This window comes from Microcebus murinus, chromosome 17, assembly GCF_040939455.1.
Source record: "Microcebus murinus isolate Inina chromosome 17, M.murinus_Inina_mat1.0, whole genome shotgun sequence".
NCBI lineage: Eukaryota > Metazoa > Chordata > Mammalia > Primates > Cheirogaleidae > Microcebus > Microcebus murinus.
Window position 1 is genome coordinate 36,325,325 of NC_134120.1, and position 13,093 is coordinate 36,338,417.

Consider the following 13,093-nt stretch of genomic DNA (forward strand, 5'->3'; position numbering starts at 1 on the left):
GTGAAGAACTTGATTTTTAGGTTTAATTTTCATTTACTTACATATAAATGTAAATAGTTACATGTGGATCATGCTATCATTATTGGATATCTCAGCTCTAACATGTTATGATTAATAGTCTTGTCATTATTTATAAAATGTACAATAATTTATATACTGGCTTAGATTTGTGTTAAAATTACTTGAACATATTTGAATATATTCTTGAGACTTTATTAAACACCTCCTCATCCTCTCACCATTAAAAATTTCCTAAAAACTGTCAGTAAAGAATAGCCAATAAATTTAGAACTTTCTTACAGCAAGAATAGTTTGTCAAAGCTTTCATTCATAACAAGGCTGTTTTACTGTTTTTCTTTTAACTATCAATATTTGTATCTACAATGAAGATGAAAACCTCAGTCATTACTTACCAAGTTTTCATATGACAAATATGCTATAAGAAAAGATGAATATATTAATGGTCACAATCACAGTTAAATGAACTATAATTATGTATATTATAAATATGTACATTTGGGTCCAAAATGCAAAACAGTAGCAGGATGAGGGAGATTTATTGTAATTAAGTGTTTATGTTAAAAACTTGCAGATAGTTGCTCACTTAGTCAATATGAAACAATAAAACTAATTGAGATAGCATTCAGGAAAAAAATTGAGAGAGCTGTTAAATACAATATATTAGAAGCACCCCAAGTTATATATATATAATTTATTTTAGGATGCTATTATAGAACAGTATAAAAAACAACATACAAACATAATGAATAACTTTGGTAAAACATGTGTATACCCAATCAGTGTTTCAAGTATAAGTCGTATTAACTTATTCATATGATTCAGACTGAAATTTTGTTATAGAAGTTGATTATAGAATGAATCATAAATTGGCTGGAGAACACAGTATTTAATGAATGTATTTTCATTAAAAAAAGACAGCAATGTAAAGTGTCCAAATGTAGTAGAATTCGACAAAAGAAAACAATAGATTCAAAAAGTCCAAATAAAGGACCAGTCCAGAGAAAATCATTTTTGTACATTAAAATACACCTGTTTCTTAAGAATTCTTTTGAGGCAGCATGCATAATTTCTTTGACAAGTCCAACAGATTAAAAGTAGCAACTGTGTGACTGTTGAACTTGTGCTTGTAACTGTTACGTGATGCTACCATCTAACAGATAATTATTATCTTTATTGTCCAAAAGCAAAACAAAACAAAAAATCTTTATTAGTTCCCTTTTTTCTTGATCCAGTTTCAGTATTTTCCCTTCAGCCTTAGCTCTTTGGGGGCCTTGTATTTCTTGACACTTTGTGTTTATATATTCTTGTCATATCACATTTTGGCAAAAGTCACTGTTTATAGGTATAAATCCCACAAGGATAGTACTCATATCTGTCTTCCTTACCTTTCTTACTTCCAAGAGACAACATGCTCCCTGAAACGTATTAGGCTCTGTATACATTTTTTTTTCATGAATAGCCACATAAATACCCATGGGAATAATTTTGTTACATTAAGCCATATCATTCCAGAACTGTGATTCAGGGAATCAAAAATATCTCTCATTAAAGGAGTTAATTTGTATTATAACTGAATACACAGGATTTGGAAATTCTGATGAATTCCTAGCAAGGCCAGTAAATAAGTTATTATCTGATAAGATTGAAGGATATAAAATATCTTGTTTTTAGGAACAAGAATCTAAGGATTTTCAGTATTTATCTGATGCATTTATTATGATTTGTTTTCTTATACAATGAAAAGAAACAACATAAATTAAAAATAAAGCTCTATCCATTGCTAAATTGGGAGAAAAAAAAAATAAAGCTCTATAGTAAAACTTGTTACTAGGACATGTGTTTTTTTCCCTTCAGATAAAATGATATTATTGCTGAAAATATTGGATGAGATTTAGTTACTCTAATGATTCAATAAATTATTTATTAAAAATATATTTTCAAAGGTTATGATCAATATTATGATTAAATTACAAAGAAAACTGTTTTTAAAAGGGTAATTCATTTATCTAATATTCTCATTAAGTATATAAATATTTAAGAGAGTAATACCGTAACTAATAATCCTCTCACCTGGCATATGGACTGATTTATTAACAAATGTGAATACACATTCCTATTTAAGATGAAACGTGTCCAGAATTAAAGCAGGAAATGGAAACATTACTATCAGAGGCCATCCATCTCATTAAAAGTCTAGAAACTGACCGGGCAGAAGCTGAAGAAGCTTTACAGAAACAAAGATCAAGAAAGACACTGCTAAACACAAAAATTGACTCTTGGTCAATCTGGAAACTTGAAGAACTCCCGTTAGCTGTGCAGAGAGGTAATAACAAGGATTTTTCATATTGCCAGTTACTCTATTGGAGAGGCACAGATAAATGATTGCAGCTCTGCATTAAAAAAAGTCACCTCTATTTAGAGTGACCATATTATTTTGCATACAAACTAGGGCACTTTTGAAATATGCTATTAAAAATAATGCTAGGTTCACATTAGTTCAGTTAGTTCACATAAACTGAAATTGCACTGAGCAAATCTAGACTGTTGTCTTTTGGGTCTGGAATTTTAGAAATTCCATGGCATTTGTGGTACCCAAGGGGTATGCAAAAATTTAGCATGTATTTCCTACAATGACTATAGTGTTTGAGTTCCTAGAAATTTGGGAATTTAAAGTGATTTCCAGTTAGTGTCATTGGCCACATTTTTAAATCTAGGAAAATTGAAAGAGTTCTAAGTAATATTTTAGGAACTACATGCATCTGTTTTTGAAAATTCAATACTAAATTTGCTTTGGAAACTTCTAGTAGGTATGGAAGTCTAAAATGTTTCCAAGAGTTATGCAAGTAATAAATGTTTAAGAATGAAACTCTTTTAGATCACAGAGGGACCTATGGGGAAGGATTAAAGAATCTAAAAATATGGGATTTTTTTTTGTCATACAAACATGGCTATCAAAACACTTCTGACTCCCAGATTCTGCCTGAAGCTGGGAGTTTTTTATCCTTTCATAAGGTAAGTTTTGATTTAGTATGCACATGCTTTATAAGTTTTTTTTTTTATTAGGGTGCCCTTCTAATCTATCATTTAAACCAAGAAATCTTTGAGAGATAAAAGAATATTATTATTACCCTAGGACAATAGTCATTAATTCAAATTAGATGTCATAATGTGGCAATCCTAACACCTTTGTTATAATTTCATAAGTCCTCTGAAACTGTGGTTTCAGAATGTTTACAGTATGTACATTCCAGGGAGTTTAAGAAAAGATTAGAATTTGTATTTATATTTTTAAATTTGATTCTTTCTGTAATTCTCTGTATGAATAGAATTTATAGTGTGCATGATCTACTAATACAAAAGTAGGTATGTCTAGCACTCTGGGAGGCTGAGGCGGGCGGATTGCTCAAGGTCAGGAGTTCAAAACCAGCCTGAGCAAGACCCCGTCTCTACTAAAAATAGAAAGAAATTAATTGGACAACTAAAAATATATATACAAAAAATTAGCCGGGCATGGTGGCACATGCCTGTAGTCCCAGCTACTTGGGAGGCTGAGACAGGAGGATCGCCTGAGCCCAGGAGTTTGAGGTTGCTGTGAGCTAGGCTGACGCCATGGCACTCACTCTAGCCTGGGCAACAAAGTGAGACTCTGTCTCAAAAAAAAAAAAAAAAAAAAAAAAAAAAAGTAGATATGTAATTTATAAATGCAAGCATACACATATATTGGTGCTTCAGAGTCAATGAGGCTACAATAGGGTCAAAATAGACACCCTGAGAAATTCTGTATTCCAGTAGATTCCTGAGCAGACTCACATCCACATCCACAAGGAGTCATCTGCAACCTTTCCTTATTAGTAGTAGTAGAAAAGTTAATGTTGAGGGCTAGTTTTATTTAATTTTTTTCATGATCAATTTACGTATAATATTATATACCTTTTATAAGTGTACTTAGATAATTGTAGTTTGGGAACTCTGTGGAGTTTTACTAAAGGGGTTATTAAAATAAAATTAAATTGAGATACATTTGTGCACATTCTAGGTGCTTAATAAATGTGTTTTGGACAGTAGACTAAATCCTTGTCATGGGTAATAATTTATTGTTTGGGTTGCCTTTTAATTAATACTATTATATCTACTTTCAAACTGAAATTTATGTTTATCTGCTTTAGTTTATGTAAGTAACCAACATTTTCAATGAAATTTAAATTCATTATTGCTATATATATATATTTTTTTATTATTTAAGAGCTTTCTGTTTAAAACATATTCTTGCAAAGTTATGTGCTCTCAGGAATCTGCTGCTTTTATATTGATATACATGTGATATAATATCTACATTTTATGAATTTGTTTACAAAGTGTAGAATTATACATTTTCATTGTCCTTAGAGTCTCAAAGTCTCTACCACATAAAACAGAAAAACTTTTAATGTCCTTAACAGCCTTGACATTAACCATGATGTTTATTTTACATTTAGATATTATTTTATAAAAATAAGGAAATTCGCTTCTTTCTAGATATCTTCTGGTTACTTCTGCAGATTCATCCCTCCCCATAACTTCCCATCCCTACTTATATCTTTTGTGGCCCAGGAGGCTGACTCATAATGGACTGCATCAAAGATCTATTTTGTATTCTGTCTTCCTGTTGGGTTCAACCAATGAGAGTTAGCAGCAAGAGACCATGGGGACATAATGAAGAATAAGGCAGGATATTTATAGCAGTGGCACCTTCCTCTGTGCTTGGTCACTATAAACTGACTACATCCCCCACCTGAAAAGGGCAGCCATTGGCATCCAACATGCAGCCAATTATCTAGTAAATGTTTTATCTTTTCCCTATCAAAAGAGATAACTAGAAATAAGTTTTCCATCATGAATTGGGTGCTATGTAATCCTAAAAATTATAAAATTGGATGTGCACAGCAGTGTTCACTTGCAAAATAAGAGTACATACATTATACCCAAACAGCATCTTAAGACACTAATAAACTAATGCCTCAGACTCCTCTGATACTCCTATTGTACCTGCTTCTGCAGATTCCCTGTTGTTCCCATAACACATTTATGGCTCCATGGGTTCTTCCATATGACCATCAAACAAAAGAAGGGGGAAAAAATCATAGCCCTGGCTTATGAGTGGATTTGAATGGTATATATATACAATTTGGACAGTGGCTGCATCCCAGTTCCAAAATGGAAAAGGTGAAAGCAAATCACCCCAGTGGGCAGAATTTTAAATACTCCTTGAAAAAGGAAAGATTGCTCAAGGTACATATGGGAAATAACAAAAGGTATGGTAGGGTGGTCAGAAACTTTGAAAAAATATGAATGTACGATTGGTAAAAGGGAATGTAGGAGATGATTTTTCAGAAAGGACAGAGTATGAAGATAATTATGTTCCATATACATGCTTGCCAGAATGCCTCTACCGTGGAAGGTCACAGTAATTTATGGGATGCTAAGTCTTCTCATTTTGTTTTGTTTTGCATTGTTTGTCTCATGAATTATTTAGTTGTTACTACAGTAATGCTTGTAACAAATCACCTTGGATCTCTGTTGCTTGCAATAGTAAACATTTTTCCCTCCATTGATGGGTCTGTAAGTTGGCTAAAGAGGCTCTTTCAGGCTGGAGATACAATGGCCTTGGCTCAAAGCCATGTTGGGTTACATTCTGCTTCCTATGTCTCTTATCTTCTTTGGCTAACAGCTTCCTAGGGGGCATTGTTTTCACATGGCAAATGGCAAGACTACAAAAGGGTGAGTAGAAACATAGGATGCTGCTCAAAGTGTCAGTTTGGAACTAGAATACTTTCACTTCCTTTCACATCCATGGGCCAAAATAAGTAACACATTCAAACCAAGAATCTGTGTGATGTTGTATTCGAGATTCGCAGGCCCACAGGACAGAGAAACAGAGTCACCGAGGCTGTAATTATCAAAAGGAGTTTTATTGTCTAGCTCGAGCTAGGGTCTGAGCCCCAAGAGTGCCAGCGCAGTGGCCTCTCCTTCGGGCAGGGACCCCCCTTTGTGTGCTAGTGACCCTTTTATATCTAAGTTGTTTACACACTGATCATGCATCCGCCCCCACAGTGATTCTTACTTCATCCTGCCCCTGATAGGCTCTAACCTGTTCCTGGTCCTAGCTGAGAGGCTCCTCCATGTTCTTTGTCTTTTTCGTTTGCATTCCATAATGTACTCATAATGCCTTGTGGTTAGCAAACATGCAGTAAACAGCAGAAGCTAGAAGGTGTCCATTGTCCTTATAGCCCAGTATCTTACAGTGATAAGATATTACTTCTACCCCAAGGGGTAGAAAGGTGTACAGCAATCCGATGTGTTGTATCCTGCTTCTGTTAACTATTCCTGATATCGAGTTGTTTATACCATGGTTTCAACATGTTTTATAGTGCTCTCATCTTCAATGGTTATTAATTTTTATAGAAATCTAGGATTCTTTTATTTTTAGCCTCTACTGGAATCCTGGGAGTTTTACTGGTTCTAGACCACTTATCATAATAATTTCTTAGCTTTTTTTTTTTTTTTTTTTTTTTTTTGTAGCAAATGCTGTTTATATTGAGTATCTGGGTGCAGATGGGTGGAGGCTGAAAAAGGCATCCATCAGAGAAAAGGGGAGAGCTTTGGTTTTATAGAAGGTTTTTCTAGGGGGAGTAAATAAATTATTTTCAAACAACTAGGAGAGATAAGGAAAGTAAATTCCCTTCTTGCATTCCATTCCCTTATCTCCCTAGGGAACAACCAGGAGGAATAAGCATCCTTATCAGGAGGGCTGAGGAAAGTAAGTTCCCCTTTTACATTTCATTCCCTCATCTCCCTAGGGGTCTGGCAAAGGCTACTGCCTAATATACCCCTAGGAAGGGGAGAGGAGTGAGTTTCATAGGAGGTTTGGATAAAGTTTGGGGTGGGTGAATTCTTTAAATCTAACATTCCACCCATTTTATTATATACATGTAAGAAAAAGAAGGGCAGGGTGTGAGAAAGGGGAAAAAAATTAAAAATTAGAACAATTGGGAAGCAGGCATTGTTGTCTTTCCCAGCAGGTTGCCTACTAGTTTGGGAGAGAAGCAGCAAAGAGTAGGAAGAGCTCAAGATTGAGCTTTAGCTGTTATTAGAAAATTAGTAGATTCAAGGCCACCCTAACATTCCCCTCTCTCTGTTGTTAAAATTAAATTTCTATCTAATATGAATTCAGAAGTTGGGAAAATGGATGGAGATCTTTCTTCTGTAGCTACTTCCTGCTAAGAAAGGGTATAGAGCTCTTTTTAGGGAGTTCATTTAAATTATTAAAAGGGAGGGGGTTGAAAATGCATGGTCTTCAAGTTAGAATAGAGGCAGGATGGGGTTTCACTGGAGAGACATGAGAAGTATACAGAGGAGCCAAAGCACGATAAGGAGCCATGTATACCACAGCATATTATCGGCGCCTGATACCCATGATGGGCTGGACCTTCAGGGAGCTTGCTGTAGGTGGAACCAGTTTCTAGGTCTGTAGGTTTGAGTCCAGAGAGATGACTCTCAGACAGGATTCCCAGAAGTTCAGCTGTAGTGGTGGAAGCAGTCAGAGAATTACTTGAAAGCTGAAGGAGGCCCAATTTGTTCTGGGAAATCCTTGAGTAAAATCTAGTCTTTAGACTATATGTGTTCCAGTCCCTTTAAGAAGTCAATAGTGTATTTCATCACTGGCAGGTAGGCACCGGGTAGGGGTGGTGGAGGAAGACAAGGGAACCAAACTTACTAATTCCAATTCTTAAAATCAGTCTTTACAATTTCATATGCTTGTCTTTTTGCAATAGCCCTTAGGCTAGAAGGATGACTAAGGTTGGGCCAGGTGGAATTTAATAGTTTAAATCCTGGAGATAACTTTTTTATTTACTTAATACTACTTCAATGGCTTTTGAAAGTAGAGCAAGAGAATTAATAATGTTTTAAATAAAAGTCATAACTAAAATTTTCTAATTATAGTCAACTGGTTCACATACTAAATTCCTTCATAAATTCCCTTTATAAACTTTATCTCAGCCTGCACAGAATATCTACAAAACATGCCTAAAATGTTCTGTTTTGTCCTAACTTTGCCGTGTTGTAGCCAAACAACTGGGGTCAGTCAGAGCTGCGTCTCTTCAGGTGATGACCTGGATCAAACCAGTCATTTTAGGACAAAAAAATCCACAAGATCCTTTCTTACCAAAATAAATTTCCACACTTACTGCCTTTTTACATGTCTTTCTCTTACTCACAAGTTACTTTCTGTTTTGTTTTTAATGAAATATTTGATGTAAGCCAATTAATTAGAGCTCTTTTACATATTTTGGTAGGGAAACATTATATGTATATGACATATACAGACATGCAAACATATAGACATATAGGAGGAGATAATTTTAGGTGAAACATGGCAGAAAGTTCTATAGTTTGAAAGCTCAGAGCATATCAAGGAAAATATTGTATGCAAAGTTCTAGTTAAGTTTTTCCTATAAGTCAGAGTAAGGAAGCTGTAAGATCTTTTCCCAGTGGGGGTAAAATTGGGAACAAAAAAGGGTGGGCAAATACTCTATCTCCCAGCAGTGAAATACACAGGGGATTTGTATTTTATCTTTTACTCTGACGATGGGGGTAAGAGAGGGAAATAAAAGCACTGAAAATTCAGGATGAATTCAGGGCATGCCCCCAGCATTAATTAAGTCTTAACTGTGTCAGAGAGTCACCTAAAGCTGGGCCATCCCAGTGTGTCAGAGTTCAGTCTGTTCCAAAGGCTGCAGTGCAGTCAGACTGAAGCAGTTTCAGAGGGTCTGTGGGTATGGAAGATGCCAGTTCAGGATGGGGCAGCCGGTTCCGGAACACAAGTGCCATCCTCCCATTTTAAGAAGAGGGCACTTGCTCTTCCAGCGCCCTTCTTTTGTCATACGGGGAATGGTCCTGGCGGAACCCATTTCCTGGGGCATATTTACACTAGGATCCAGAGTCCTAGTGGAGGCAGGGCTCAGTTCCCATAGAAGGGTGTGGCCTTGTCATCTACTTGCCTGGGGTCCTTTTGAGTAACTCTTTGGAAAAGTTCTTTGCAGGGGCAGCCACTATTTGAAAACCTTTTTCTGTTTTTTGAGGGCGCTGTTGTCAGTCCCACTCTCTTTTTTCCTTTACTTCCTCCTATGTTGGTTTAGAGACCTTGAAGGCCAGGTTTAAGAGATCTTTCTTTGGGGTTTGAGGGCCTTCATCTAATTGTGGGGGCTTTTACCTGATGTCAGACTTGGGCATGGAGACAAAATGCATATTAAGGAATAACGTTCCCTCAGGAGTTCTGACTTGATAATTGTATAATAGGTCTGTTCTGGTGGTCAGGCAAGGGTTCATCTATGAATTTCATCGCCATATGCCTGGGCATTAAGCCAAACTCTCTCCTCCTCAGAGGATAGAATAGAGGAAAGAACAATGGAGAGGTCATGCCAGGTCAGATCATAAGATTGAGTTAAATAAAAGGGACACACACCCACATGATGCCTTCCACTGCAATCCCCTCTACCCTGGGAGTTGAGCAGAACAAGAGCAAGTAGTAGGGGACAGAGGCTGGTGTGTAGTAGGAAGATTTGAGCTGGTTTACAGCTCATACAGAATGAGCATCGAGAGTGGAGGGCAAAAAGGTTTGGACATGGGGAATCTCAGACCATTTGCCATGGTAGTGACAGGGAGACCTCGGAGGAGGCTCTCCCCAAAGGAGTAGTTTTAGGAGGAATAGGCTGAGAGTCTCCCAAGTTCATGGAAAAGAGTAGGGGCCACACAGAGCCAATTCTACTAAATTCTAGGTGTCCCCAGAACAAAGGAATGGCACGGGAATAATGAGCAAGCGACTAGCGCCAGACAAGTCAGAACAGGTGTCCCTGTGTCCAATGAAGGCCTTAGAGACTGAGAGTCCTCTACATTACCAGTAGGATTTTTCAAGTGGAGAATGTTAGGGACTGACCTTCCACAGCCCCACCGAACAGAAAAGCAGAGACATCGAGGATGCAATCATACAAGAGGAGCTTTATTTTCTGGCTAGCCAGGGTCCGAGCCCCAGAGCACCAACGCAGTGGTCACTCCCACAGGCAAGACCCCGATTGGAACAATGGCAAGCCTTTTATCCCCATGGTGTACAAGCTGATCACGCGTGATCATGCGTTGCCCTTTAAAATGATTGGTTCCCCGCTGTTGCCCTTTAAAATGATTAGTTCCCCCGCTGTTGCCCTTTAAAAAGCTCACTACTCACCAGGAACAGGGTATCTCAGGTGTAGATTTTGGAAGTCGGCAAGGAAGATCCAAGTCCCGGTCCAGTGTCTGTCTCTCAGCTTGGTTCAGGAGAGTCTGGGTGGACAGTTACTTTACCTGGGCCAAGCTAGAATGCTCTGACTACCCTCCAGAATCAGAGACAAGTTAGACAGAATTCCCTGCACGGCTCAGGAAAGATCTGTGGAAACCTTACCCGATGACTCGGGGACTCAGAAGAAAGCAGGATTCGAGAGTGAACCCAGGACGAGCTGCCACTGCCTAGTGCTTCCCAAGTTGCAAGCCTTGCCTGCTAGAGTCCTGGAGGTCATGTCCACCTAGTGTGTCCTTCCGGGTTTTGGCACCAAATGTTAGGTCCGGAGCCAAGAGAGACACATGAATCCTCGTCTAGCAAAATGCTGTTTATTTTGAGCATCTGGGTGCAGATGGGTGAAGGCCAAAATAGGCGTCCACCTCTAAACCTTTGTAAGTTTCAAGTTGGAGGGTTTTTTTAATTTACTTGAAGCCATTCTTTTTCTACTAAGGGTCCATTTATTGAGTTTTCTATCCATGGCCAAGATGTTTAAGCCCAAAGTTGTCAGCATATTTTTAATAGCTAATTCAATTTCTTTTCTGGTTTTAAGTCCCTTTAGTTTTCTATTTCTTCCTGAGTCAGTTTTGATAATATATCTCTTCTGACGAACTTGTCCATTTTATTTTAGTTGTTTAATTTTCTGTCATAAATTTGTTTAGGATATCCCCTTATAATTATTTTAATTTCTGTAATAGTAATGATGGGATTTCTTTCATTCCAGATTTTGGTAATTTGTGCCTTGTCCCTTTTTTGTTCTTGCAATAGATTTTCAAATTTTGTCAATCTTTTCCAAACATCACTTTTTGCTTTATTGATTTTTTTTTTTTTTACTCTTCTTCAGCTTTGGTATCATTGCTTCTTTCTCTGATTTCTTATCTTTTGCTTGCTTTGGGAATAATTTGGCCTACTATACTTCTTTCAATATAAAGCTTTTAAGCTTTGATTACTTACTTGACACCTTTTTTATTCTCTAAAATTGTCTATTAAAAGCTGTGAATTTCCATCTAAGAACTTCATTAGTTGCATTTTATAAATAAATGTCCATATGCTGTGAGTTCATTATCATATAGTTCAATATATTTTCTAAGTTTCTTTGTGATTTGCTTTTGGACCTATTATTTATTTAGAATTTGCTGTTTAATTTGCAAGTATTTAGGGATTTTCATAAAATTTTCACAAATGTCTTTCTGCTTTGTCTTGTTTAATTTTATTGTGCTAAGAAATGTTTTGAGTTGTTTCAATCATGTTAAAATTATTTGCAGTTTATAAATTGCCTAGAATTTTATCTGTCCTGGAGAAAGTTCTGTGTGGTTGAAATTAATATACAAGGGCTGTCCAGAAAGTATCCAATCATGTAACCATTCTCATTATATTAACAATGGCTGGATACTTTCCAGACACAAACCCTCTTATATTCTACTGGTATTGGGTACAGTATCTCTATAAATATCAATTAGGTCTATTTGGTTCATAGTGGTGTTCAAATCTTCTATCTTCTTAATGATTTTCTGTCTAGATGTTCATTGAGTTTTTGAGAATAGGGTATTGAAATTTCCAACTATGATTTCAACTATGAAATCAGAAAAGAAACCAATGATATCAACATTGTTTTTTCAATAGTCAGACTTATTCATATATTTTGACTTTTAAAAATCATTTAAAATGTCCTAACAAGTTGCTAAGAAAGTAAGAAATGTAACAAGATCAACATTTAAGTTTGAAATGGGACTTGCTGGAAGTAAGCAGGCATCAGTGTCAGATTTATCCCTGAGAGAGTCTTCAAAACCCTGATGTCCTTGGGTCCCCATTTTGATATATCTGTAGGGTACAGGGGACTGAAAATAAACCCTAAGGTTCACTCAAAATGACAAGTATAATTAGAGATCATGACATGAAACTGAGGATCCAAAGGTCTGTATCTTCAGCATGAGAGTGAATCATGAATAAACCTGTTGCTCAAATTGATTGAAGAGCAAAGAACCTTGCTTGTTTCTCTTAGTGGAGAAAACCAGTGTTCCCTGAACATTCCTAATGTGTTAATCTCAACTGGATTTGTGACTCAAATTCCTGCTGTCTGTGTATCTAAAAGTTGTTAAGTGGAGAATGTCACTTAAATGCTCTATGGGTAGGTAGTAAAGTGGAGCATCTAGGAGAAACAAAGACAGAAATTCCCCTGAAGACTAAAACTTCTACCTAGACACAAATTATTTTAGATAAAGTTCTGAGAAAATAAATAGCTTGATATCAAATATTATAAAACACAGGAAGATTCAGGTTCAATGGGCAAGAATCAGTAGAAACAGACCACAGAATTTTTACTCAAAATTTGTCAGATATTAGATTATACATGAGATTATAAAATAAATATTGATATGTTTCAAGAAATAAAAAGAGAGGTTTAAAATAAAAACAAGGACAAGAAGTTATGTTTTAAAGAAAGCAAAAAACAGAAATGAAAAATATTACTAGAAATGAAAAATATATTACTTAAATTTAACAATTCAATAATTGGTTTGATTTGTTAATTAAATAATTGATTTAATAATTAAATTAATTAAATTAAATAATTAAATAATAATCTAATTAAATAATTAAATTAAATTAATAATTAAATAATTGATTTAATAATTAAATTAAATAATTTAATTAATTAATTAATTTAATCAATTATTTAATAATTAAATTGATTAATTTAATTACTTAATATTTAATTGTTAAATTAAT

At 35.7% G+C, this 13,093-nt stretch overlaps 1 protein-coding gene across 2 annotated transcripts in view; it reads left to right on the top strand.

Moving 5' to 3' along the window:
- Positions 1 to 13,093, top strand: part of CCDC178 (coiled-coil domain containing 178) — a 428,206-nt gene that overhangs the window by 75,527 nt on the left and 339,586 nt on the right. For both annotated transcript variants that reach the window (XM_012782579.3, XM_012782578.3), the window contains exon 8: positions 2,144 to 2,344. In XM_012782579.3, the coding sequence (XP_012638033.1) occupies positions 2,144 to 2,344 (201 nt within the window). The remainder of the gene's footprint in view (positions 1 to 2,143; positions 2,345 to 13,093) is intronic.